Here is a 27,500-nt window from a genome sequence, read left to right as displayed (position 1 = left end):
TATTGAGTTAATATTTGTCACTGATGTAAAGTCTGTTGTCTAGGTTATTTCTTTCAGTTAAGCACCAGCTGCTGAAAACACTTTTCCCACCAAGTTGCCTTTGCTCCCTTGTCAAAGATCGGACGGGTGATTGATTGCATCTGTGAGGGTCTGTTCTCTCCTACTGGCCTGGGTAAGGGCTTGACCATCATAGCTCTGCAGAACAGCTTTGAATCATCTTAAATCTGTTCTCCAGAGTTTGTTGGCCCTTGCTTTTCCTTCAGTTGTCAATATTTATGAAGTAGCACGCTGGGATTTTTACTCGTGTTGAGTTGAATCTCCACGACCACAATAGTTCCGGTGTCTCCCATTGACATTTTTTTTGGCTCCTCTTCCTCAGCATTTTGTAATGTTATGCATGTAGATCTGTGCATATTAGTTAAGCTTGTGCTGGAAAAAAGTGCCTTTTACTGTTGTCCGTAGTGACTTACTTTGTTTTTGTTTTTCTTCAGAGTCTCGGCATTCATTGCTGGCACACAGAAAAGGAGTTGTCATAGGGTAACATGGTATCTTGCAAGTACTATACTTTTGGTTATTCCTTAAGGTTTTTGTTTTGTTGAGCAAACATGTCATCTGTGAACCAAGTTTTATTTCTCTCTTCCCTATCTGTGCACGCTTTATTTCCTTTTTTTTTTTTTTGTCTTGCTGTGTCAGTTAGGACTTTCAGTATGTTGCTAAGTGGGAATGATGTGTAAAAAGCGTCCTTACCTCATCCTTCATTGTCCAGGGACATGTTCGGTTTCTTACCATTCAGTATGATAACTGTAGGGTGCTCTGTTTGTATGTTGAGAGAGATTTCCAGATCATAGAAAATTTCAACTCCTTGGTGGTTGGTTTTTGTTTTAATTAATCATGAGTGAGTGCTAGATCTTTTTTTCAAATACTTTTCCTGTACCAATTGGCACAAGAATTTTACCTTGATGATATTTTTTCTAATGTATTATCCTTGTATACCGAGTGAGTCACAATTGCCCATAGAGTTTAATTCATGTTATATGATGTTGGATTCTTTTTTGCTGATGTTTTGTTGATGACTTTCTGCAAGGGTTAGATACGGTAGCTTTCTTTTTTCAGTGGCTCCATCAGTTTGGTTGTTTCAGGAATGCAGGGTTCCTGTCACAGTCGAATGCGCTAGAAGAGTGGTTTCTGAAGAGATAGCGGGGAATGCCATCACTGCCTCTTAAGGTTTAGTAGTATTTGCTGGCGAACACATTTGCGTTGGATAATTTATCAGGCTATTGCTATTGATTTGGTTTCTTTACTAGATAAAGGTCTGTTCAAATGACTCACTATTCCTTGAGTTGTGGTAGTTCATTTCCTTAAAGGATTGTGCCCTTTTGTATAACTTATTGAATTTAGAGGCATACAATTATTTACAGTATCTCCTTATGGTTAAAACCCTTGGGTATTAGCTCTAATTCCTCCTCCCAGGAGGATCTCAGCATCTTGGCTGTGTTGAACACTTCCTTAGCCAAGGATGACCCAGGTTCCTGATCCTCCTCCACCTATGGAGCACTGGGATTATAAGTTGGCAGCCTCACACCCAACTTATGCCATGCTGGGAATCAGAGCCCAGGCTCTTATCATGCCGGGCAGACACTCTACATCCCCTGCCTTCTGTCCCTTTTTAGTATTGGTAACTTGTCCTTTTCTTCTTTCCCTGGTTACCCTAGGTAGGGCTTTGCCAATTTTCATTGATCTTTTAGTGTTATTTTCTTCTCTATCTTTTAGCTTTTATTGACTCCAGCTTTGATTTTTCTTTTGCATTAGGATCAGATTGCTCTTTGGCTTTCTAATGTACTGGCTTAGGTTATTGGTTCCAGGTCTTTGTATTGTCCTAACTTATGTACTTGATGTTGTAATCTCCCCAAGCAATCCTTTTGCTCTATCCTACACATTTGTCTAATTTGTAAAACCTCACTTCCATGTGGTTAAAATATTTTAAAAAAATCTCATGAGGGTTTTGTTTTTTTTTATTTGACCTGTATTATTTGAAGTTGTTTAATTTCTAAATTTTGGGGAAATTCCCAGCTTGCTTTCTGTTCCTTGGCTTCTCGTGTAATTCCTTTGTGGTTTGAGGGTGTGCTTGTGTGATCTCTGTTTCAGACAGGATTTGTTTTAGGTTCATCTTGGTACCTGCCACCGTACACTAGAGATGCACTGTCTGGTGCCCATGAAGGGGTCCATAAACACAGATTAGATTCTGTGACTGGATACTGTTTGGGGTAAATGTGGACTCAGTGCTTTTCTGAAGGCTCGGTCTGCCAGTTATTAGGAGATGGTTATTGAAGTTCCAACTAGGATGCTAGACTCCTCTGTTTTCCCTGAAGTTTACCACTCTGGTCAAAAGGATGTAGATGTACTGTTAGGTAATTCATGTTAATGACTGGTGTACAGTCCTTCAGAAACCTTCAGTGTTACACAATGCCTCTTTTAACCCTGATAGTGTTTCCTGTTATGAAATCTGTTTTGTCTAAAATTAACGCATCTGCTCAGTTTTAACTGGTGTTAGTCTAGTATCTCTTGGTATGCTTACCTTCCTTATCCTAGTATTTAAAAATTGAAACTTCTTTTAAAAATTTTAAAATGTTGCATTTGTATCTATTCATTGTACAATTGGTGTGATGTTTCCATCGTTACTTTCATACAAGTGTATTGTACTTTGGCCATGTTTGCTTTCTTTATCAGCCCTTGCCTCCTCCTCCTCCCCTTCCCTTTTCTCAAATAGAAGCCTCTTACACACACACACACACACACACACACACAATTTAGATTTGGCATATGAGAGAAAAATCATGTCTATCTTTCTGAAACTGGCTTAGTTTGCTGAATGATCTCAGGTCCCATCCATTATTCTGCAAATGACAAGATTTAGCTTTCCATGGCTTTTGAAATCCATTTTAGTTGGTATATTTAGACCAGAAACACATAAAGTCATAAATTGATTTTTTGACTGACTAAAACCCCATTTTGCGTGTGCGCCACATTCTTTTCTTCCTTCCGGCCACGCTCCTGTTAGTGAACATGCCTTGCCTGGTGTTTGTAGTTCGTAGTGTTAGTAAACATTAAGCTGCATGTGGTGGCACACAACCCAAATCCTCAGTGCTTGGAGGTAGAAGGAAGAGACGCGGAGGGTGCAGCAAGGTCAGCCCAGGCAATACAGCGAGTTTGAGGTCAGCTCTTTCTTTCTTTCTTTCTTTCTTTCTTTCTTTCTTTCTTTCTTTCTTTCTTTCTTTCTTTCTTTCTATTTATTTTTGATTTTTCGAGACAGGGTTTCTCCGTAGCTTTTTGGTTCCTGTCCTGGAACTAGCTCTTGTAGACCAGGCTGGCCTCGAACTCAGAGATCCGCCTGTCTCTGCCTCCCGAGTGCTGGGATTAAAGGCGTGCGCCACCACCGCCTGACTCTTTTTATTCTTCTCTCCTGCAATACATTCTGACTGCAGCCTCCCCTGCCTCCACTGCTGGTGTTTGCTTTTACGTGAGCTCGTGCCCCTGCTGCTGTGCTAGATTACAGGCTTGTGCTGCTTTATGTGCTTCTTTCTGTTCCGAAGGATAATGGGTCTCTCTGGGTGTGGATTTGCAGGTTGGCTTTTCAATTCATTCTTGGAGTTCTCTCTCCATTTAAATTTCCTGCCTGCCCTTGCCTTTCCATTAGAAGGGTTATTAACCTGTTAAATAGGATTATTACAAACTCCCCATCTGTATCAGCACGGTCAGCATCTCAGCGATCGTGCTTTCTCTCTGAGACTGTTTACTTTCCTGCCAACAGTCACTATGTGAAAGCCAGTCACACTGCATTGGATACGAGGAACTGAAGGTGTCATCAATGCCCTGGCTGGATCGGAGCATATTTGAAAGTTGGCTACCACTGTAGACACCAGGACTTTGACATTCCTCTGAAGTGCTCATTCTGATGCCCTTCCGTTTTTGGGTTCCTTTAAAGATTTTTTTCAGACAGTGTGAGTCTTAGTGCTTTACCCTCTCATGTAGCATCACTGTGCTAGGGGTTTTTGGGAGTTGGTTCTGTGATCATACCGGCAAATTGCAGTGTGATGGGCCTGTGATCTTCACGAATGTTTCTTGGTCACGCTTGTCCGTCTTTGAGGACAGAAAAGCCAGAGGAAATGAGGAAATGTAGGACTTGGCCAGTGCTCTTCCCTAGCTTGGATAAGGTTCTGGCCACTCCTCCGTGGAAGTCCAGGATTTTGATGAGTGCAGCGCACAACGCCTGTCTGCCCTCTATGCGCTACCATACAGTTTGCGAGCTTAGAGCAAGGGGCTGGAGATTGAAACACACAAAGACACACAGACAGAGCTCTAGTCACTGGTTAGAAGCCCTTTTATTCAGTAGCATCACGGAGGCTTATATACCCAACACAGTCAGGTGGGCCAAACAGGTGAAAACCTCTGATCCTCAAGACCAAGGCAACACGCGCTCGTGAAGCAGAGCTGGTAAACAACTTTGACACAGCTTTCAGTAACTCAAATCAGAAGGAAAGTAAAGATCACTAGCAGGGAAGAGCAGCTGGAGGCCAGGACTCCAAATGGTCTCAACAGATGAGGAGACTGTGTAGAGGCCATTGCATAGTGTTACTCTATACCTTCCCAGCCTGGTGGGTGCCTGATGTTAAAGCCCATGCAGCTCAGAGGGTTCCCTTGAAACCATAGTCTTGGGATTTGCCTTTATGCACTCAATCCCCATGTAGCATTTTACCAACCTCGCTTTTTGGTTGTTCCTGCAGTCAGTGGCTTTACCGAGGAAATCATCCCCGTCTGTGACTCTGGATTCTCCTGGATGTCTCTAGATTTGGTGATTGTGGTTTGATCCGTGACCTCAGTTCTCTGGTGAGCTGAGGAAAAGTCCCCCCTTCTCAGGCTGCTCAGCTTTTTCTTGCGTGGATGGGATGACTTCCAGGCTCTACATGGTTGAGCCAAGGGTGGAAGTCCCCTTGTGGCTTTCTTCACACAGCCTTCCCCACTGTCCAACTAGTTGAAGAGGCTAGGGTTATGTAAGACACTGACCTTTCAAAAGCACCTGAATCTTATAGGGGGAAGTAACCACTCTTTACAGTCCAAAAAAAAAAAAAAAATCCCTGCTTTCTCTGAGTTGGTACCCACCTCCCCTCCATTCTCGTCTCCACGGCTCCCTGAGTCCCTCAGGTGCCTGGGGTGATAGCTGAGTGCTAAGTGCTTGCCTCTTGTGCACAAAGTACTGGATTTAATCCTCAGCACCGTCAAACAAAGAATGGTTCTCTATCAAACTTGAAGGTTCCAAGGGTCTGTGTGGGTTGGGTGGATGGGTCATTGAGCTCCTTTCTAATTTTTCTTAGGCCTCTCTATCCCAGCCCATCTTTGCTAGACAAATGTCTTAGCTCAGTAGTCTTTTGCAAACACACCTTTAGCCCTCCTGCCTAACAGCTGCTGATCGGACCTCCTATCCAGAGAGGCCCTGCTCCCTCAGACAGCCACGTGGGTTTCTTTGTAGCGAGAGTAGTTCTGGCTATACAGTATTGTGCCTTTATCCTTCTCCCGGAGAAGGTTAAGTGAGGGCGGAACAGTTGGAGGCTGGGTAGCATGAGGAGGACATCTGCCAGGAAGGTTATCTTGCATGGATAAGTAAACATGCTAAGAGTCATAAAAGCCAAACTTGGTGGGGGCACATCTGTAATCCTTACTCAGAGGGCTGAGGCAGGAGGATGGTAAGTTAGGCGTTAGACTGAGCTTGCTCAAAGAATTTTCTCAGTGTTGGGTTTGGTGTAGCTGCAGGTTGCAGACTTTGTGGGAAGAATACTGTAGGAGTAGATTGTAGTCAGAAGTGATGGTGTAGAGCCCACTTTTCTAAGTGTTGATTGTATATGTGAATACAAATGGAAGTCTTAAATGTATATATACATTTGTACAAAAATATATGTGCACAAATTAAATATATATGTACCTATGCACACATCTGTGTGCATTCACATAGTCATCTATATATTTAGTTTTTTTTTTTTGAGACAGGGTCCCACCATGTAACTCCAGCTGTCCTATAACTCACTATGTAGACTAAGTCTGGCCTTGGACTTAGAGATCTGCCTGCTTCTGCCTCCCAAGTGCTGGGATTAAAGCATGTGCCACTATATCTGGCTTTTCTAGTAAGTTTTTATTTAAATTTGAAAAGATGTCACAGAAAATGGGTAAATACACCACTTGACCCTGAAGTGACCTGTTACAGAAAAGGATATAGTACAGATGGGTCTCCACATCTGAGGGTTAGAGTCGGTGTTTTTTCTCTATGTAATGGTATAGAGTCGATCTGTGGAATTGGAGTTTTGAATTTGAACCTTCCCCTGGATAGGTGCTACAGTCCTCATGGGATACTGGGCAGTGGTGGGCAGCTACAGCTTGCAGTGAGCCCCCAGGGCATGAGTGGTGCTCTCCCGGGTGGTGCGGTCTACCTGACGTGAAGTAGCTTGGTGTGGTCAGTAAGAGTCTCCCCAGGCTTGTTCCCATGTAGGAACAGACCGTTAGGTGGGAGCAAATGCAGTTGTCCACCTTCAGTTCAGGGCATGTCCATCATAGCAGAAAGCCAATCCTTTCTTTGTATCATATATCTATATCTAGACACACATACACATGTGTACCATACATAGCACACCATGTGTATAGCACATACATGTACATCATACATGTGTTACATGCATATGTTATGTATATCACATATCATGTATGTCACACATGTCTGTCATACATGTTTTCAGCGCATCACACAAATATGCATATAATAAATATCACGAATATAATATAATGTATATCATGATATGTACACCTTACATGTGTATATTATGTATATCACACATATATGTTCATCATATATCACATAGGTGTGTGTGTATGTGTGCATGTGACTCCCAATCTGTGAAGGACTTGATAGATTTTCCTCACTGCGTATTTCTGGAGCAGGTAGAGGTAACATTCAGTATTTGGGATGAGGCCCAGGATAAAGCAGTAGCAGGAACAATACTTAACACAGTGCTTTTTGTGGTCCAGGCAGCACTTCAAGTAACAGACATGAAACTCATGTAATTCTCTCAATTACTTTTACCGGGTAGTGTTATTCTATTCTATACAAGGTGGTGCTGTACTATACAAGTTATTCTTTTTTTTTTCAAATAAGGAGACCAGAAACACCAGAAGTTTAAGCACTTTAAATCACATACGCCAGGTTTGAATTAGAAATCTGACTTGTGGGACTCTGCTCTTTTTCCCAGGTCTTGTTGCTGTAGCTGATGCAGGTAGACTCCAGATGCTGGGGAAATGGGAGTCTTTTGTGAGAGTCCAGGAATGTGACCTGAGGCTCCTTGCTTGTGACTGCTCCTGTCTTAGTCACTTTTCTGTTGTTGTGTTAAGACACCATGACCAAGGCAGAGTTTATTGGGGGCTTATAGTGCCAGGGGACTAGAGTCCATGGCCATCAGGGCAGGGAGCATGGCAACAGTCAGGCAGCTGTGGTGCAGGATCAGTAGCTGAGAGCCTGTGTCTCTGTCTGCAGGTAGCAGGCTGAGAGACCGCCAGCAGGAAGAACCATGGAACTCTGGGTGAGAAGGGCCACTGAGTGTTCAAAGCTCGGTGCGCTGTTCTGTAGGAGAAAAGAGTGTGGAGAGAAATGCAGAGGATGAAGACTCGGCCTGTGAAGTTTCAGACGGAAGCAAAGACTCTACCAGACCATTTATGTGAAGAATCTGTGGTTCTGGTCAGCTGCAGCTTGAAGAATGGGCTTAATAAGAGACCAGAATTACTAAAGTAAAACCTCTGCTTTGCTGGGACAGTTGATTCTGGTCAGTTGGAACTGAGAATTTAGCGGTGATTAAGAAGAGAGCAGCATCACTGAGGCAAAGCCATCTGGGAAGTGATTCTTCAGAGTCAGTGCACTGAGACTCTGTTAATGAAGTGGCCGAGGTTGTTCCTTGTGCTGACAGCTGGTCTTGGTAATATGTAAGCAGTCCCCAGGTGGTACTGGTGAAGGCATGAAGGGGTTGTGGAGAGCAGCTGGGGCTTAGCACTATGAGAGACCCGGAGAGTCCATTGATGAAGGTGCAGCCTCTGTAGCAGCTTAAAGGCCTAGGATTGAAGGGATCATACGGAGAAGTTGAGGCTTGGCACCTTGAAGAGAGCCCAGGAGAGGATAATGGTGAAAGAGCAGCCAGTAGGCAGCATGCTTCCATGGCCTCTGCATTGGCTCCTGCCTCTAGGTTCCTGCCCTGAGTTACTGACTTCCTTTGATGATGACTTGTGATATGGAAGTGTAAGCTAAATAACCCTTTCCTCCCCAGGTTGCTTAGGTCATGGAGTTTTATTACAGCAACAGAAACTGCACTCAGAACAGGACCATTCTCATTCAGACCACCACAGCTCCCACGCACGGGAGCAGGAGGATGTGTGCCGGCTGCCTGGCCTGGTCTGCCCTGGACTCACAAGTGTCCTTTCTTCTGTCTCCCTTTTAAGGTCGCCTTGTGGGCGCTCTGGATGCGGTCCTGGATTCCAGTGCACGCGTTGCTCCGTTTCGGATCCTGCTTCAAGTCCCCGGGTCCCAGGTTTATTCTCCCATAGCATGTGGTGAGTTACTGACTGGATCAGACATTTACTGGGCCATAGCCACTGGTGAGTTTTGTTCCAGGTGGAATGTTCCAAACCTAACCAGCCAAGCATGCGAGTGTCTGCATGTCAGTGACGTTTGAACGGTAACACCCTGGAGCCTTCCACAGTCCTCTCTTCTTCCTCTTCTCCTGCACCTACTTCTCTCCCTCTTTATCCACTGCCTCCCGTTTCCTGGTTTTTGTTTTTTCCCTTATCCTTCATGTCTCTGCTTTTAACTACCATAGTATGTAAATGCTGCGAGTCTGGGTGTGCCAGGTTCCGAGAGGTCCCGGAGCACGACTATAGCTCCATTTGAGGTGAGCTGTTTTCTTTGTAGTCTTGCTCTGACCTGTGTGTGCCCGGGTGTGCACACCCACTGTACTGACACAGGCGAAGTCTGAGGGCTCTATCTGATTTGAACAGCATTCTCTCGTTTCACACAACGGGGGGAGCTAGACACAAAAGAAGAACATGACTCCCCCGTGTGCCGAGGGAATTTGGAAAACACCTCACTCCTCAGGACAGGACTTGAGGTCCTGTTCTTCCTGGTGTTGCATTGAGCCCCTAGGGGCGTCCCAAATGGAGCTGTCACACCCCAAGAAACACTGTGTCAATGAAGCCTAATGTCTGTTTTATTCTATATGAGTAATATATTTAAAAAATAAGAAATACCACCCGAGAGCCTTTTTCTTTGAATGCTAGAGTCAGTGTTAACCTTCGGTCTCTGTGTGCCCCTGGACATAGTGTCTCTAGCTTTGCACTGGGTACAGTAAACTTTGCTCATTGCTCCTGTTCAACAGCCGTGCTGGGCTTTTCCTTTGCAAAAAGCAGAAGTTTGGAGAAACTTCTCATTCCCATCTGCTATCCCATCCTGAACACTGTTAACACCTGGGCATGCTCTTGTCTGCCATTTTTTTTATAACTAGGGCAGGTTGTTCCAATTAAAAAATGATCTATAAAGTAATCACCTTTCAGCACTACTAAGGTATCTGTTGCCTCAAACTCTAGCCATCCTGAATACCTTCTGGTTACACCAATGGACATTTTCTCATCAGCTTTCTAGTGGGTCCAACAAGGATGGTTACAAAAGTGGATACATATAATTTTATAAAAGCCGGCTTATCTGACAATGCCATTTTATAAAGAAAATGTTGCATTTAGTTAGTTTCAATAGGCAAAAAAACTAAAGAGGAACAAGACTTCCAGATGTTTAGACTAGAGATTGTTTTTTCAAAAAGGTTCATGTCAGGTTAAGGCCAGGGACTTTGTTTAACAGTAGGAAGCTAGAGTTGCAGTGTTTGAAAGACAGTGACAGTATTCTGTCACCTTATGGGACAAGAGTACCAGCATATTATCCCTTCTGCTTCTCCTCACTAAAAACGAACTGTTGATATTGCAAGCCCCATCCAGACCTACAACGATACTCCATTATTATTTTCTGACACATGTATGTAGGTGTGGTGTGGTTCTTTGCATAGTATGTACGAAGGCCAGAGGATGATACCGTGTGCTTTTGAGACTTGGTCTCTCACTGAACCTGGTACTCTCTGCCTAAGCTCGACTGGCTGGCCAGTGAGTCCTAAGGATCTGCCCGTCTCTGCTGGATTCTAGCTTAGAGGTTGCAGATGCTGTTGTACCTCGCCTTTGTGTGGATGCTGGTGATCTGAGCTCAGGTTCTCACGGTTGTGCAGCCGGTACTTTATCCATGGAGCCGGTTCTCTCCCCGGCTCCTGTATTTCCTGTTATTGTTTGTCTCAGGTCTTTGTGCTGGTGTAATACTTACAGTCAGGTATGACGTTTCCCATCCTGGAACCCCTATTTTGTTTCATTTCTTTCCTGGGGGACTACAGCAGCACTTAACCCTTGGGGGTTGAATGACCCTTTCACAGGGTCACCTAAGGCCCTTGGAAAACACAGATGTTTTTATTACAGTTTGGAACAGTAACAAAATTACAGTTATGAAGTAGCAACAAAAAGAGTTTTGTGGTTGGGGGTCACCACAACATGAGGAAGTGTACTAAAGGGTCACAGAATTAGGAAGGTTGGGAACCACCGGACTAGAGTTTCACTGAGTAGTCTGGCTGGCCTGGAACTCTCTGTAGACTAAATCAGCTGACTTTATCCTCCACTCCTCACCCCTGCCCAAGTGCTGGGATTAAACATAAGAGTTTCCTACCTTTTCTTTGAGGTTCAGTGTGGCTTTGTTCCATTTGGACTTGTTTTGTGCATGGTGATAGATATGGATCTATTTTCATTCTTCTACATGTTAGTATCCAGTTACGCCAGCACCATTTGTTAAATGTTTTCTTTTTTCCTTTTGATATTTTTTGCTTCTTTGACAAAAATCAGGTGTTCAAAGGTGTGTGGGTTAATACCTGGGTCTTCAGTTCAGTTCCATTGGTCCTCTTGTCTGTTTTTATGCCAATATCAGGCTGTTTTCAGTACTGTAGCTCTTGTGATGCCTCCAAAAGTTCTTTTATTCTACAGGTTTTTTTTTTTTTTTTTTTTTTTTTTTTTGGCTATCCTGGGTTTTTTGCTTTTCCATATGAAGTTGAGTACTGTTCTTTCGAGGTCTGTGAAGAATGCTGTAGGAAGTGTCTGTGTCCAACCGGGAAGAGCAGTATGTAGGAACAATCCAGATCCTCACTTAAGTGTGACTGTCACACAGTGGACTGACAAGGCTAAGCGGAGCCTTTAAGAGTTTTCTTACTCTTTTGAGGCGGAGGTCAAAGGAGATGGGTAGATTGTCTCCTGGGTCAGTTATTTTACTTGGCAAAAGATCTGAAGATCATCAAGGTTCCGGACAGAGACAGGATACTGTTTTAACAGCATGGACCAAGCAACCGTAAGACTCTAGAAAGACAAGCAACTTCTGTGACTAGGGAGCTGAAGTCCGTTCTTGCAGGAGAGACGCCTAATTGTTGGGGAAGTTGCAGACAGAAATGGGCCCAGCTCTCCCGGTCAGAAACCAGATATTCCCTTCCTTAGCAACAGTCGCCTGCTTCTGTGTGTTCCGACGCTCTCCCACCACTGGCGTTTCTTGTTTCTTGTCTGCCTCCCTCATGGATATGCTAACACTGAGAGTCTTTCTGGACAGTGACCTTCCGATGCCCATGACAACACTGAGTATGTCACCACCAGGTGAAAGAGTTGGGAAGAGGGGGACTCAGGCTCCTCTGTGAGGTGACGCGGGTTCACGTGGCCTTGGACGAAGAATTTTGTCTTTATCTGAAGCACAGCCGGACAGCAGCTCTGCTGTGTACTTTCCTAGAGATTTGGTGGTCCAAGGGCTGGTGGGAGCGTACCAGCACACTGATGGCAGGCCAGGCTCGGTGGGTCACTGCGTGAAGGGCATTTCTGACTCGCAGGAGTTCCAGCTTAGGTGTTGGTTGCAGCCCCACTGGTCATTTCAAATGAGACTTGGGCCCTTTCTGGTAAGTCAGGTGTGCTGGCTGGTTTTCTGACACTTTGACACAAGCTGGAGTTATCAGAGGAGGGACCCTCAGGCTGCATTGCATGTTCTTAATTAGTGATTGATGTGGGAAGGCCCAGCCCATTGTGGGTGGGGCTATCCCTGGGCTGGTGGTCCTGAGTTCTGTAAGAAAGCTGAGTAAGCCAGTAGGCGTGCTCCTCCATGGCCTTTGCTTCAGTTCCTGCCTTCAGGTTCCTACACTGACCCTTCCATGTCGGATTGCTATCTGTGTGAATCCAAATTAACCCTCTCTTCTCAAACTTGCCTTTTGGTCATGGTGTTTGCTACAGCAATAAAAACGCTTCAAGACGTCAGAAAACAGGCGTTCTGGGGCACGTCACAGGTCTCCTTGTTAAACAGGTAGACCTCAGAAGGCAGAAGTTAGGAATCTTAAAAAAAATGTTTTGCTGAGCTTGGTGGCACAGGCCTGTAATCTTAGGTACTCAGGAGTTGAAGCCAGGAGGATTGCAAGCTCAGGTTCTGCCTGGACAATGCAGGTGAACTCCTGCCTCAAAATACAAAGTCGGAAACTCTCATTGGGCTACACTGTCCTTCACAAAGAATGCAGAGTAGACGTGGGGAGGAGAGTCAGTAATTGCTGGGAGGGAAAAACTGAAAAAGGTGTGTAACTTGGTGTGTCACCCTTGCCTAGACGGATGAGGCTGGAGGTGATCTGTCTAAGCTAGGGAAGAAATGCTGGGAAATATCGGTAACAGTTCGTTATCATAACCTTTTCCTTTGTTGGGAGGGGAGCCAGCCCAGGATTGGCACGTGCTGAGCCAGCATGCACCCCTGAGCTGTGTTCCCACCGGGGCTCTGTTTATAATGGTGTACTTCAGATGCACTGCTTTTCGTGGCCACTGCTGATCCTTCAGACTCGTCATTGTTCCTTCCTAGCTGAATCACCATCCAGAAGAGACAACTACTTCCGGACCTTCCTGCCACATGCCTCTGGCCACCACCATTCTGTTATCTATCTCTGGATTTGACTCACATCTCATGCATGATGCATCCTTTTGAAAGCGGCTTGTAATGTCTTCTGGGTTCATTCATGTCATCGTGTGTTCTTGGTCTGTTTACGTCATCGCATGTCAGAATTTCGGGATGGTAATCCAGGGTATGACAGCTTTCTTTTTGGAATTAGACATCTAGCAGTTGGCCCATGAGTAGGACGAGGACACGAGGCACCGAATGAGGAGGGCAGAATACCAGGAGCTAATCCCTGGTCAAGTGGAGAGGAGCAGGTTGGAACATTGGGTCTCAACCTTCCTCATGCTGTAATCCTTTAATACAGTTCCTCATGTTATGGTGACCCCCAACCATAAAATTATTTTTATTGCTACTTCATAACTGTAATTAGAAATCGTAATGTAAATATCTGATATGTGATCCTTGTGAAATATCCCACAGGTTGAGAAACGCTGAGTGAGGGTCTGGACCTTGCTGAGTGGATTCCTATGCTGTGGCAAGCTTTGGGGCTCTCCCTGTAAGGATGAGGCATCCCTGTCATTGCGGTGTCTGGTGCTCTCAATCTTGTCCTGCACTTGAAGTCCAGGCCATCCGGGTCACGCTGTCCTCTGTACTGGCTGTCCTTATTTCCACATGACATGTCCTGGTAATTTTCAGTGGTCCTCAGTGCTGTTGCAACAATGCTGCCACGCACATCTTATTCATCACCGTGTCTTTGAACACTGGGTGAATTGTTTGTTCACGTTTGATTTCTACGAAGCACACAAAGAAGAACAGGAAAGAGCTTCTGCAGGGCTCTGAGTTATCTGGTGAGAATCAGTTTTCAAGAATCAAATTGCTTATGCAATAAGGTGACTCCTTTTACTGTCAGCCGAGGCCTGGTTGGGGCTGTGTCTTTCCTGGTTCCTGGAAGAAGCCATTCTAGAGCCAGTGGAGAGGGGCCGCGGAGCTCTTCTCTGGAGCATCTTAGCCTTGTACAGGACTTTCCACAATGCCCCGTTCCCAGACCTTAATTTGGACTTGAACTGACTTGAGGAGTTCATAGATGCATAAGTGCAGAGTCTCCGTGCTTGCTTGCCAGGTCTGCTCCATGGAGTTGAATGAAATGAAGGAGAAGCAGGAAGGGTTAGGAGCATGCTTTCCATGGGCCTGGGTGAAATGGGCAGGTAGGGTCTAGATGCACAGCTGGGTGGGCAGAAGCATGCTCACTGAGGGTGTGTATGCACTGAGCCTTAATGTCTCCGTGTTCCATACCTGCAGATTCAACCAACATGGAACAAACAAACCCACTAAAAACAGCAAAACAAAACAACAAAAATCCTTGCATCTGTACTGGACATGGACAGACTTCTTGGTATTCCATAAACAAATATGCTATGAGAATTCTGTATCATTTGCTTTCTATAAGGAATCTAGGGATGACTTAAGGTATCTGGGAGGAGTAAGTAATCTGCAAATACCACACCGTCTTAGATAAGGAGTCTAAGCAGCCCTGGACTCTGGTGTCTTTGGGAAGCCCTGGATCCAGTCCCCTGCAGACAGAGAGGGACTGCTGTAGTTTGAAGAACACTTAGTTAATGGTTTAGATTTGGAAAATGAAGACAGATACCCTTTTGGAAACTTCAAAGATCACTAAAGGAAAGGTGCAAACACTTGCTAATTGAAACGTGCACATTTTTAAAAGTTGGGAGCCATAGGAGCTAATCCTCCTGTTAAGCACCTTTATTTTTCTCATCCATTCCTCTCAGCAGCACGCTAGAGGCAACACACCCTACTCTGGAGGGGTAAGATGCAGAGCGCAGGAAGCCGGACACTTGCCAGGGTCACGCCAGGCGCCGGGGTGCTAGCAGCCAGCTTAGCCGCGAGCTCTGACAGAATGTACGTTCAGGGCGTTTTCTGACGCACGGTCTCTTATCCGTGCCCTTGACCGTGGCTGGTGTTTTGCTTTCTTGTGTTCTGCCTCACTGTTTGCTTTGTCTTTGTGGAGTGGATTTTATTAAGGGGAGGAAATGTTCCCGGGTGGACCAGATTAGTGTCTTCCTGAACTTCATGCCAAGGTGGCAAAGGATGTGCCAGCTCGTTTTCTCCGAGCAGAGGACTCACAGGGTGCTTCAAGGAACATCTGGGAGGCATCCCAGCAGGAGGAAAGTGTGAACTTTCTGGGTTTATGCTCTGAGGTCAGGGTTGTTAGGCTTGTTTTCAGTAGCGCGGCATTTCCTTGAAACAACACCGGCTGGAATTTTCCAGATAGGGCTCACCTTTAGAAGTGGGAAGAGGGGTGCCAACTCATGTTTGTTCCTTTGTCATGGAGATACTGCCATTAAGCTGTTAGTGTACTTTTTTAAAAAGTAATTTTGCTTGTGTACACATTTTCATTGAAAGGATGCATTCTTTTGTGATGTGTGTTGCTGGTGGGTGTTTTATAGCAAGGGCATTCTGAGACCCACTTTTAGATCTAGTATGTTTTGAGGCTGAAAGTGAGCTTAAAAAAAAATCTCTTTGGAGATGAATGTGTTGGTACATGCCTGTATTCCTAACTATTGAAGAGATTGAGGCAGGAGCATCATTTGATCCCATGAATTTGAGATCAGTCTGAACCATATAAGGAGAACAAACAAAAGCAAAAAACTGAATCCTAAAATCAAAGTTTACCTGACTTCCAGGTAGATCAACTTGTCAACAGAGATCACCTGGAGGGGGTGCTCAAAGATAATCCAAGCTAATCCCACCCCCTTCTTTTAATTTAAGAGATGCTGAGACATGAGGGTCACAGAAAGATAATCCTGGTGACTATTAGGTAATAATCCCTTGGTGGTCAGAAAGGGGCATCATGGGAGCAGTTGCTGGGACGCCCTTGTGCTGTGTGCTTTTTCTCCTCTTTTCACTAGACTCACCTTGGAGGGTGAGTTCTCCTACTCGTGTGTGTGTATATGTGTGTATGTGTGTCCCCTGCTAGTGTCGGCGATGTCTCAGAGGGCTCAGCTAAGGGGCTGTTCTCTGCCGTGAGCAAGCATCTAATACAGTGTGGTTCTCGGCATGTGGGTTGCGACCCCCTTGGGAGTCAAATGACCCTTTCACACAGGGGTCACCTAAGACCTTCAGAAAACACAGACATTTACATTACTATTCATAACAGCAAAACTACAGTCAGAAGTAGAAACTGAACTAATGCTATGGTGGACGTCAACACACGAGAGGACCGCAGCGTGAGGAAGGCTGAGAGCCGCTTATCCAGCACATCAGGGTTACATGGGACTGACAATGATCCTGCTTTCAAAACCACAGGCTGAGAACCACTTATCTGAACTGCTTGGATTACTTTATTATATTGGAATATTTACATAAATGTTATAAAAATACTTTAGGGATGGAACCCATATCTAAACACAGAACTCTATTTCATACATACATACATATTATACATAGCGAAGGTAATTATGTGCAATCTTTTAAAATAATTTTGTCCGTAAAAACAAGTTTCTGGCATGGAATTTCCTTCTTGTGGCATCATGCATGTTCCTTCAAAGCTTCAGATTTGGGATGTTTTTTATTAGTGAGTCTCAGCCTATCATCTGGGGTCACGGACGTGTATCAGCTTGTCTTGTTCTGTGGTGCTCCTGAAGCCAGTCCCGAGGCTTCTCTGTGGAGGAAACTCCGTTTGGAAAGTTTCCCTGCCATTTGGCAACTTTTGTAGGAAACAGACCCTGGGGTAGAAATGTTTCCTCGCTCCGATTGTCTTTGCTGAGAGAGGCATGCGTGAGGACTTCCACTCACAAGCACAGAGACGCAGTTCAGTCGTGCTGTGGCCCAGAGATGGGTTTTATGTAGTAATTTCCTCTTTTAGTTGGGGAGTTTCTTATGAACATCGCAAAGAAGTGCTTTGTGAGAGTAGAAGTCGGGCTCCCCCCTCCCCGCTTCACCCCCTGAGACAGGGTTTCTCTGTAGCTCTGGCTGTGCTGGAATTTACTCTGTCGACCTGGCTGGCCTCTAACTCAGAGATCCCACCTGCCTCTCAAGTGCTGGGATGAAAGGAGTGGGCCACCATGTCTGGTTATCTCAGGTCATTTAAAAAAATACGTTATTTTTCTTTTAAGTGTATGGATGTTTTGCATTTATGGCTGTATACCATATGTGTGTGCCTGGGGTCCGTGGAGATTAGAAGAGTCAGATGCCCTGGAACTGGGATTACAGACAGTTGAGAGCCATCCTGTAGGTCTGGGAATAGAACCCTGGTCCCCTAGAAGAACAACCAGTGCTTTTAACCACTGAGCCCCCTCTTCAACTTCTGTCTTAACTTTTAATTCCTCAGTGATATATTGGGGTTGGGATTTGACTATGGTTTTATTCGTGTTATCTAAATTGTCTGTTGAAGCTGTTAGGAGTTATTCTTAGCTCGTGGGAGCTCTGATGACATGATCAGGAAAGCCTGTATCCCAGGGGATGGAGAGATGGTCAGCAGTTGAGCCCAATTACTACTCTTGCAAATGACCTGAATTTGGTTCCCAGCATCTGTGTTTGACAGCTTACAGATGCCTGTAACTTCAGCTTTAGGGACTCAGACACCCTCTTCTGGCCTCCGTGGCCAACTGCATGCAGTGTACACACACAGCCCCAATATACATACATGTACATACAATAAAAACAATCCAATCTTTAAAACAAATGAAGCATCACCTGTATCCCTGCATCTGGGAAGAGGCATGCAGAGGGGACTGCAGGGAGAACCTTGTGCTGCAAGCTTGGTTTGCTTTTCATCTGAAATGTGACCCAGGACAAATATTCGAGCTTCCATTTCCCTTTTTTATCTTGAATACAGATCAGCAGCTCTCTCCCCTCTCCCTCTTGCCTGTTCCTCCAACTGTTTTGTTTTTACGAATGAGGAAGTACTTCTGAAAAACCATAGTGGGATACTGAAGGGCTGATAAAGATGGTTCCTCTTTAGTTTCTTCTTTCGTTTGCTCAGTGTCCTGGTTGGTTTCCATCTGATGGTACATAAAGGCCTGCCCTCTCCAGCTCTGTGCAGACTCACAGGCTGTGGCAGAGCTAACTTTGTAAAGGGACTCCTGCTCTCCAGATGCCAGGGTGCCATTCTGGATACTGTCACTTACACAGTGCTGAAAGGATGGGGACATGCAGGTCAGAGGAGGGTAAACTGCCTGAGCCGTGTCAGCCTGTGGTGCGCCACAGTCAGCTGAGGGGCCAGAAGGGTGCTCGGTGTCCCAGGTTCAGGTAGCAAAAGGTCAGAGAAGAGAGGGAAAAGGAAGAAGCTGAACTTGGGTGGTTGTACAGAGAGATGTGGGGAGTCAGAAGTGTTGGGGGAAGCCACTTGTTTGTTTCCAGCTGCCCAGACCACAAAATATCACACAGAAACTATATTATTTACAATACTGCTTGGCCAATAGCTTAAGCATATTTCTAGCTAGTTCTTATATCTTTGGTTAGCCCATTTCTATTAATCTGTGTATTGCCACGTAGCTGTGGCTTATCAGCAAGGCTCTGGTGCATCTGTCCCTGGCAGCAGCAGATACATGGCTTCTCCTGACTCTGCCTTCTTTCTTCCAGCATTCAATTTAGTGTCCCTCCCTCCCCCACAACCCAGCCCTCCTCCCCACCTCTACTCTGCCCTATCACAGGCCAATAAAAGCAACACATATCAGAAGGATCTCCCACACTACAGAGGGGCGAGGGGGTTCCTATACCCCGAGGTGTAAGGGAGGAAAGCCGAAAGCTAGAAGGGCCTCTCGCCCCAGGGCTAACTCTTGGTAAGCCCCAACTGAACATGTCTGGGGAGGTTACAGCTGGAGGGAAGTGAAGGTCGGGTCATGAGCTGTAGGTGCAGGAACCAAACCGGGACCTATGAATAGAGGCAGTGGGCTGAGTGAGAACCACATGGCTGGTCCCATGCTGAGACAACTGGATTTAGTGAGGACGCAGACACGCTCCTCTGAGTGGTGCCAAGGGATCGGGTCCTTTGTGTTGTTTAACTCTCGATTTTCCTTCTGATGAAGCCTCTCAGGCCTTTCCTGTTCCTACGCTCACTGCCCACTCAGAACAGTGACCCAATTTAACACGTGGTCTTCGTTTCCACGGACCCGAGTCACAAGTACAGATTGAGCCCTCTGACACTTCACTGCATGCAGTGCAAGTTGGTCCTTCACCCAGAATGCTCAGGCTCAAGTGTTTTGGATTCTTTTGGCTCGTGGAATACTTGCATAGACATAATATTTTGGGGCTGGGACCTTGGTCTAGGCATGAAGTTCATGTACCTTCTCCCTATAGCCTCCATTTTTCTTATACTGTATTTTAAATCTTGAGCATGAAGAAAGTCTAAATATCTAGTTATCAGACGTCAGGCAGCCGTAGGATATTACACATGTGACATCATGCCACAATTCTGACTAGTGGTTTCAGACGAGGGACCCTAATGTAATACGTGTATTTCCAAGAATGTTCAAGGAGAAGACTACAAGTAACACAGAGAAAGGAAACTTTTTAGCAAAACACTCCCGCTTTGGGATAACTAGTTTCTGCTGACCCTTGCTTGGTTTGGGTGACTCCGCACTGTGGTTCAGTAGTTTTAGCTTCTCTGAGCTTACTCTCTTCCCATTTTGGAAATGTGACTGAAAAAAAACTTCTGGTCAGGGACTCTACCTGTCCTCGATACCCTTAGCTGAGCATCTGACACAGATCCCATGTCGGGTGTCCATCGCCCAGTGGAGATTGAGTACAAGGGTCCTCGAGAAGAAAGAGATGGCTGATAGCCCTACACTTTTGTTAACAGCGTTGCTTAGTGCTTTGGTAGTATAGTAAGAGTTTTAATTGCCTTGAAAAGAAATTAACTGATGGATTGCGTATGATTTCATGCTTTTGTGTGTGTGTTTTAATAACATGCATTGTAAGAACTCTTTCTCTATACATTTGAGGGGTATATCTGTAAATGTCACAAGGTATCCATCTGTAGACAGCTGATTTCTAAGGCCGCCCCTGGCTGGTCCGAGCTCTGCTGCTCCCAAGTGGTAACATTCTTGTATAGCCAACAGGGCTTTGCAGGAGCTCTTCCACTGTGAACCTGGGCTTTAGGACCTCCTCACAGGGTACGCTGTGTGAGCCTGTGGGCAGTGAGTTTGCTGTCTGGGGGCATGTTCTGTGTTGGGATAGCTATGTAATGACCAACATCTCTGTCACTGAGTGGAGATGGAGATCAGGGGGCTTTGTCAAAGCAGGCAAGATGGCCACATCACATCTAAGAGTGACCCTCTCGGTCAGCCGGCCTGTCTTGTGGCGGTGGGATTTGTCCCTGCAGAGACCCACACTGCAGGAGGAGACTTGTTTTAATGGAGGGGGTCTGCTCTGCAGCAGGCGCCCTGACCGTGATGTAAGATACACAGACTCACAAAAGGCAGGAGTTGTAAAGTGAGTTCATGTGTTAGCAGTCCCTTCTGTTTCCTGACGCACGTGTCTGTCCAAATCCAGGTGCGACTCTGGAGGAGATCAACCAGCACTGGGACTGGCTGGAGCAGAACCTGCTGCACACCCTGTCGGTCTTCGACAACAAGGACGACATCGCCAGCTTTGTCAAAGGGAAGGTGAAGGTGGGCAACGCTTCTCCCCACCCGCTAGTCCCCCTCACAGGGCCCTGAGCTGCGCAGCTTCCTGACGGCTTCCACACTCGCTGTGGCTACATTTCCTGTCACGTTCCGTACAGCAAAGCGGGTTCGGTTTGCCACCACCCATTGCGTAAAGTCCAGTCCAGCAATATACACCCCATCTTTTACAAATTCATCCATTTCCCAAGTTTCTGTTTCAGAAGTTTGGGACCCTGTTTGTTTTGGGAGAGCATGAGGCTGTTCGTTTTTCCGTTTCGCTGTATGATGCATTATTTGAATCTTTGGGTTCGTTGTTCCTAGCTTTGTTTGCAGTGGATGGCATCATGTCCCTTTAGTGGGACCTGGCGCATTCTTCCTCTCCTTAATAGTGGCTGCTTATTCTTCAGTACTTCAACTGAATGGAATTAAAGCCAGTGAAGGTGGGAGAAGACGGGGAAGGAATATTCAGAGAAGTGTTTGTTGCTGTCTCCTGTGAGGTGTGCACAGCTGGTCTTGCTGCAGTGTAGTTGAGGGTTAGCATCAGCTCTGAAGAGCCCTCTGGGCAGGGAGAGGCAAGTCAGTTTGCGGACAGTTTTCTTCCTTCAGGTTAAACCCAGACTGTTTTCTTTTAAAAAGCAAGGAGCTATGACCCCTTGAGTGTTCTGCCTGTTAGTAAATACTATCAGAGGGAGTCTTAATTTATTTACTGTTCATTGGTTCATTCATTCATTCACTCATTTACTTATTTATTATTTTTCAGTATTTTGAGACAGATTTCTCTGTGTAGCCCTGGCTATTCTGGAACTCCCTCTGTTGACCAGGCTGGCCTTGAACTCAGAGACTTACCCTCCCAAATGCTGGGATTAAAAGCGTGTGCCACCACGGCCCTGCTAGGAGTCTTCATTTAGAAGAGGATATAAGTGCTTTGTGGAGGTAGAGGGACCGAAGGCCTGCCTAGGCTGCATAGTGCAATCCTGTTTCAAATCATATTCAAAAATGAAATGGAAGTCCCCTTTCCTTTGGAGACCGAGGTGGTACTTGTGGGGCCAGGGCAATCACATGGCAGCACATGCATTTAATGCCAGCATTCTCGAGGCAGAGGCAGGTGGGTCTCTGAGGGTTAGTGAGGAAAAACATTACAAGTAAGAGGACATCCTAGCCGGCCAGGACACCTGGGTTGGTTGACATCCTCCAGCAGACCCCCAGGCTAGAACCTCGGGGTAGACCTAGGCAACTGTCCTGAACCCTCATCCTGGTCTAAGTGACTGACAGCAGCTGCAGGGTGACCTCACACAGGGTTAGTGACAGAGCTGCCTCTCTGTTTCACATGCGACTGACCCTTCTTTTGTCCCTCCTCTTCCTCTCTCCCAAACCCATACTTTTGTACTTGTTAGGCAAGCCTCTACCACTGAACCACACCCATATTCCTTGTTTCTTTTGGTTTTTGAGACATGGTTTTATTTTGTAGCCCAGGCTGTCCTCTTACCTCTACTTGTTGAAGGCTAGACCCCCCCCACCTCCACTTTTCTCAGTCTTAAACAACTGTAGTGATTTTCCTTTTTTTTTTTTTTTGGTTTTTCCGAGACAGGGTTTCTCTGTGGCTTTGGAGCCTGTCCTGGAACTAGCTCTTGTAGACCAGGCTGGTCTCGAACTCACAGAGATCCGCCTGCCTCTGCCTCCCGAGTGCTGGGATTAAAGGCGTGTGCCACCATCGCCCGGCGTGATTTTCCTTTTTGAGTTAGTATTTCTTTTGATTGGTACAAGTTCATTTCTGCTCCTGTGGCTTCATAAAAGCTGGCCTGGCTGCAGCACTTCTCTCCTCCTGGACTCTGTGGTGGGACCCACGATAACCAGACAAGAGGGGGGGTTAGCAAGAGAAAATAAACTTTTTTTTTTTAACTAAAGTTTAAAATTTTATTTTTGAAATTAATGTGTGTGTACCTGTGTGAGCTAATGTGTACAGGTGCCACAGAGGCCAGAAGAGGGTGTTAGATCCCATGACACTGGGGTCATGGGCGGTTGTGAGCTGCCTCTATGGGTGCTGGGACCTGAACTCAGATCCTCTGCAAGAGCAGTAGGCACTGTCTCTTGGGTCCTCCCACCCCAGAGGTTTATTTTAGTATTCCCAGGGTACATAAGCGTGGCGGAAGCTCAGCTGTGAGTAACTGAGAAGTGGTCAGCACTCAGCCTCCTCAGTTATCTTGAAAAAAGGAAGGGTGAGTTTGTGGGGGAGTGACAGACCAAGGACAAAAATCAAGGGAAACGGGGGCTTGTGGGACAGCTTGTGACTTAAGGGGTTCTGTGCCCCGCTGCAGTGCTGTCTCTAGGCTGGTGAACATCTGAAGGGGTCTCTAGTGGTTGAAAGTCAGATCCTCTTGGCCCCGGGGAGGCTGCACTGGTACAAACAGAGCTTTATTGCAGTCTTGGGTGGATGGGGGATGGAGTCTTCTCTCAGTTGTCATCAGCTCAAAATAATCCGTGTGCCGAAGTAGCATATTTGGGGGTGACAAATTTAGATTCTCAGTACTGGAACTAGCTACTTTTAAAAAGTCCTGTCTCTTTGCTCTGTGTGGAGGCACATCCTGCAGTGTCAGCACTGGGGAGGCTGAGGCAGGAGGCTCTCAAGCTGGAGATTAGTGCGGGCTGCACAGTGAGTCAAAAGCTTGCCTGGAATGCTTCTAAACCTGGAACTCCCTTAGGTTTTAGACAGGGCTTCTCATTATGCCAAAAGCTCTCTGTTTTGATTAGATTGGCTAGTGAGACCCCTGGGATCTAACACTCACTGTCCCTCATCATTAGAGACGTGGAAGTGGGTTGCCACACCTGCTTTTTACATGGGGGCTGAGGATCCAAACAGCAAGGGTTTTTACCAACTGAACCATCTCTTCAGTCTAGCCTTCAGATTTATGTTTAAAAAAATGAGATGTCAATTCCCAGGTCTAATTTCTAAGATGAGTTGTAGTGAGGGGTCAGGCAGCACACCGCAAAGTTGCTTCATCTTAAGAACATGGGTGTTTATGAGATTTTTCAAATTAATTCAAATACATGAGGCCTGTGAACATTTCATAGCAGCTTACCTGGAAAGATCAGGAACATAGATGTTTTATTTCTTTAAGATAGGATCTCACTGTGTAACTCTGCTGGCCAGAACTTGCTATGTGGACCAGGCTGCCCTTAAACTCACAGAGATCTACCTCCCTCTACCTCCTGAGCGCTGGGACTAAAGGCATGGCACGTGCCACCACACCCAGCCTTTTCAAAAGTATTTATTTATTTACTTATTTATTGTATGCATAGTTTTGTCTGCTTGTTAGTTTATTATGTGTGTGCCTGTTGTGCCTGCAGAGACCAGAAGGGGGCATCGGATCCCTTAGGACTGATGTTACAGATGGTTGTGAGCTGCCATGTAGATGCTGGGAATTGAACCCTGGTCCTCTGGTAGAGCAGTCAGCATTCTTAACTACTGAACCATCTCTCCAGCTCAAGGAAGATATTTTAATTGAAGAATTTAGCAGTGAGCTCCCAGGATGGGGGATCAGAGTTTTGTAACCACAAACTTTTGACCTTTTAAAGGGACGTGTCTTTTTTTTTTTTTTTTTTTTTTGTTTTTTTGTTTTTTTTTTTTTTTTGTTTCTCTGTGGCTTTGGAGCCTGTCCTGGAACTAGCTCTGTAGACCAGGCTGGTCTCGAACTCACAGAGATCCGCCTGCCTCTACCTCCCGAGTGCTGGGATTAAAGGCGTGCGCCACCATTGCCCGGCAACGTGTCTTTCATTCTATATCATGGGTGTTCATCCAGATTCTTTGTGCTGTCCATATCTTCATACCTGAAGGCAATGGAGGTACTTAGTACCTCAGAGAAGCTTGACTTGATTTCCATTCTCCCTCAGCAGAACGTATGAAGATACTGAAGTACAGTAGTTGCTAGGTTAATATCACTATTCAATTCATGCAAAAATGTTTTTACTACATTTATTTGTGTGCAAGGATACCCATGGCACAGTATGTGTAGAGGTCAGAGGATAACTTGTGGGAGTCGGCTGTCTCTTTCCATCCCGTGGGTGTTGGGGATCAAGCCCAGATGCTCAGGTTTGGCTGTACTTTCACTCACTGAAGCATCACAATGCACCTTAATCAACTTTTTTTTTTTTAAATGTGACAGAAAGACATTCAAGTATTAATGTTTAACTCCAAATTTCAAGGACAAGATTTGGTTTTGACATCCTTTGGGTCAGTTTGTCCTCTGTTACTTTAACAAACATCCAAGGAAATCTGGTGTCCATCTTTTCTTCCCGCTTTCCCCTTGTATTAAACTTCTGCTTGGCTGACCAGGTCCGCGTCTCTTTGTGCCCCAGGCTCTGATCGCGGAAGAGACCAGTAGCAGACTGGCTGAGCAGGAGGAGGAACCCGAGAAGTTCCGAGAAGCCCTGGTGAAGTTCGAGGCCAGGTTCAACTTCCCTGAGGCAGAGAAGCTGGTCGCCTACTACTCATGCTGCTGCTGGAAGGGCCGGGTGCCCCGCCAGGGCTGGCTCTACCTCAGCATCAACCACCTCTGCTTCTACTCCTTCTTCCTGGGCAAGGAACGTAAGTGTGGTTGAGCCAAGGGACACTGGGTCCTGAATTCACAGATACAGCCAGCCCCAGGGGAATGCTTAGCCGGGAATGCTTAGCACCTCTGACGAGAGAAGCAGGGTATATTTCCATGGCATGCTTGCTCCATTTCCCAATGATGCTTGTAGAGAATTGTGTTCATTATATAGGCGTCTCCTACAAGGGGCTTCCTTTTCCTCCCTTAAACATTTCTGCATAACTCAAGTAGCCACTATCAGGTTTTAGTACTGTAGGTGCTTTGAAAATGCAGAATCTTAGCCAATGACTGAATAATCCTCCAGGAGGGTAGATTCTTCTCCAAAGTTTTAATTTTCTGTCTGTGGGTGTTTGAGTATATGTATGTGCACCGTGAGTATACCTGGTGTTCACAGAGGCCAGAAGAGTATGTCAGATCCTCCGGAACTAGTGTTATAGACAGTTGTCAGCTGCCATGTGGGTGCTGAATTGAACCTGGGTCCTCTGGAAGAGCAGCAAGTGCTCCTAACTACTGAACCATCTCTCCAACCCCGAATATGTTTGTGTGTACATGCATGTGAGCGTGTGTGTGTGTGTATGTGTATATGTGTGTAGGCATGTAGGCAGCTGAGTGTCAGCATCCATTTTCCTTTGCTTCCTGACTGTGGATACAATATGACCAACTTCCTCCCGCCATGGATTGTACCCTGGGACTCTAAGCCCAAATAAACTCTTTTCTCTCAACTGCTCTTGGCAGGGATTCCTGTCACAGCACTGGGTAAGCAACAAATCTGATATAGTGTTTTTTTTCCTTTTCTGCATTTGTCTTTCAAGGGAAGTTGGCTCAAGGCCCCCTTTTGAGCACCTCTGGTGAGCTCCCTGTATATGGTGAGCCAATTCCACTCGGCTGCTTCGCTGATGTTCCAGGCCTCATTGCCCACTGTTCCCACATCCTCCCTCACTAGCCTGACCGTAGGCATTCTTACTGTTCTTGTCTGAAATTCTCATCAATTGAATAGTCTTCCTTTCCTCATAGTTTCCCTGTTTGCAAATACCTGTTCCATCCTTTAAAACCCAGTTTTGGTTTTGTCCCCTCCAGGAAATGTCCCTCCATATAATCTATGCATGTTTTTGTTACTGTGCTGGAGTTCATCAGATTGGTTTGTTTACTCATTTGTCTTCCTTATTTGAATGAACTGCTTCAGTACATGATAATGATTTTTCATTGTTGGACCAAAATACCTGCTAGAAACAGGAGAAGGATTTATTTGGTTTACAGTCTCTGAGGTTTCACACTTACATCAAGGCACTGGGAATGTGTGTCAGGGGAGCCTCCCTTTCCACTGTGGACAGGAAGGAACGAAGGACAAGATTCTTCAAAAGGCCCATCTGCCCCCAAATAGCACCTTCAGCATGGGACCAAGCCCCCACATGCGAACCTTTTGAGGTTCATTTTATATCCAAACCATTACATTGCAAACCATTATGCTGAACTCTTCACAGTCAGTTACTTAATAAACTGGAGTTGGTGGTGTAAATGAACTAAGGTGTGTGTGTGTGTGTGTAAGACACTTTGTGTGAGGACACAGAAGCAGCTAAGAAACTTCCTGTTGAGGATGACACAAATGGTGCCCTTTAAAATGACCAGAGCCCTGAAGACAGAATTGCACGGTGAATGGAAATGGTAGAAGTGTTTGTCAGCTACTCGAGTCAACGAGAAACCATTTTCAGATCTTTATTAAGGCTCTCATGGCTGGTGGGGTATTCGTGGGAAAGTTCTGCGTGGTTGACTCGGCTTTCCGGAACGGTGTTGTGTGGCACTTGGGGCAGTGCAGTAGCCATTAACGTAGGAAGTTTCCACACAGATCTGTGAGAAACCCCTGGAATGAGGCACAGTCCCACATGGCCCTAGACACTTGTGTTTTTGCTAAAGGAGAGCTTTGACATCATCTGCCGCGTAGTTCAGGTTTGCCCTTCTCTCGTCCAGTTAAACTCGTCATCCCTTGGGTGGACATCCTGAAGTTGGAGCGGACGTCCAATGTCTTTCTCACGGACACCATCCGGATTACCACACAGAATAAGGAGCGTGACTTCTCCATGTTTCTGAACCTGGATGAGGTGTTTAAGATGATGGAGCAGCTGGCAGATGTGACGCTCCGGAGGCTGCTGGACAATGAGGTCTTCGATTTGGACCCTGACCTTCAGGAACCTAGCCAGATCACCAAGAGGTAGGACTTCAGCTCCCAGGTGTCCC

The 27,500-nt window shown here is 45.8% G+C and overlaps 1 protein-coding gene across 5 annotated transcripts in view; it reads left to right on the top strand.

Annotated features, from left to right (window-relative positions):
• Tbc1d8 (TBC1 domain family member 8) overlaps positions 1-27,500 on the top strand; it is a 99,575-nt gene that overhangs the window by 40,846 nt on the left and 31,229 nt on the right. For 4 of the 5 annotated variants that reach the window (XR_009058761.1, XM_057794474.1, XM_057794473.1 and 1 more), the window contains exons 2-5: positions 8,524-8,634; positions 20,570-20,688; positions 25,036-25,264; positions 27,234-27,474. Coding sequence is in view for 4 of the 5 variants with exons in the window: in XM_057794474.1 (XP_057650457.1) it covers positions 8,524-8,634; positions 20,570-20,688; positions 25,036-25,264; positions 27,234-27,474 (700 nt within the window). In the remaining variant the exon portion in view is untranslated. Of the gene's footprint in view, positions 1-8,523; positions 8,680-20,569; positions 20,689-25,035; positions 25,265-27,233; positions 27,475-27,500 lie in introns of all 5 variants that reach the window. The other variant, XM_057794472.1, reaches the window with a different exon arrangement.

This window comes from Chionomys nivalis, chromosome 19 (assembly GCF_950005125.1).
Source record: "Chionomys nivalis chromosome 19, mChiNiv1.1, whole genome shotgun sequence".
NCBI classification, from domain to species: Eukaryota; Metazoa; Chordata; class Mammalia; order Rodentia; family Cricetidae; genus Chionomys; species Chionomys nivalis.
The sequence above is the reverse complement of the archived record's forward strand: the minus strand, read 5'-3'. Positions and strand labels throughout refer to the sequence as shown.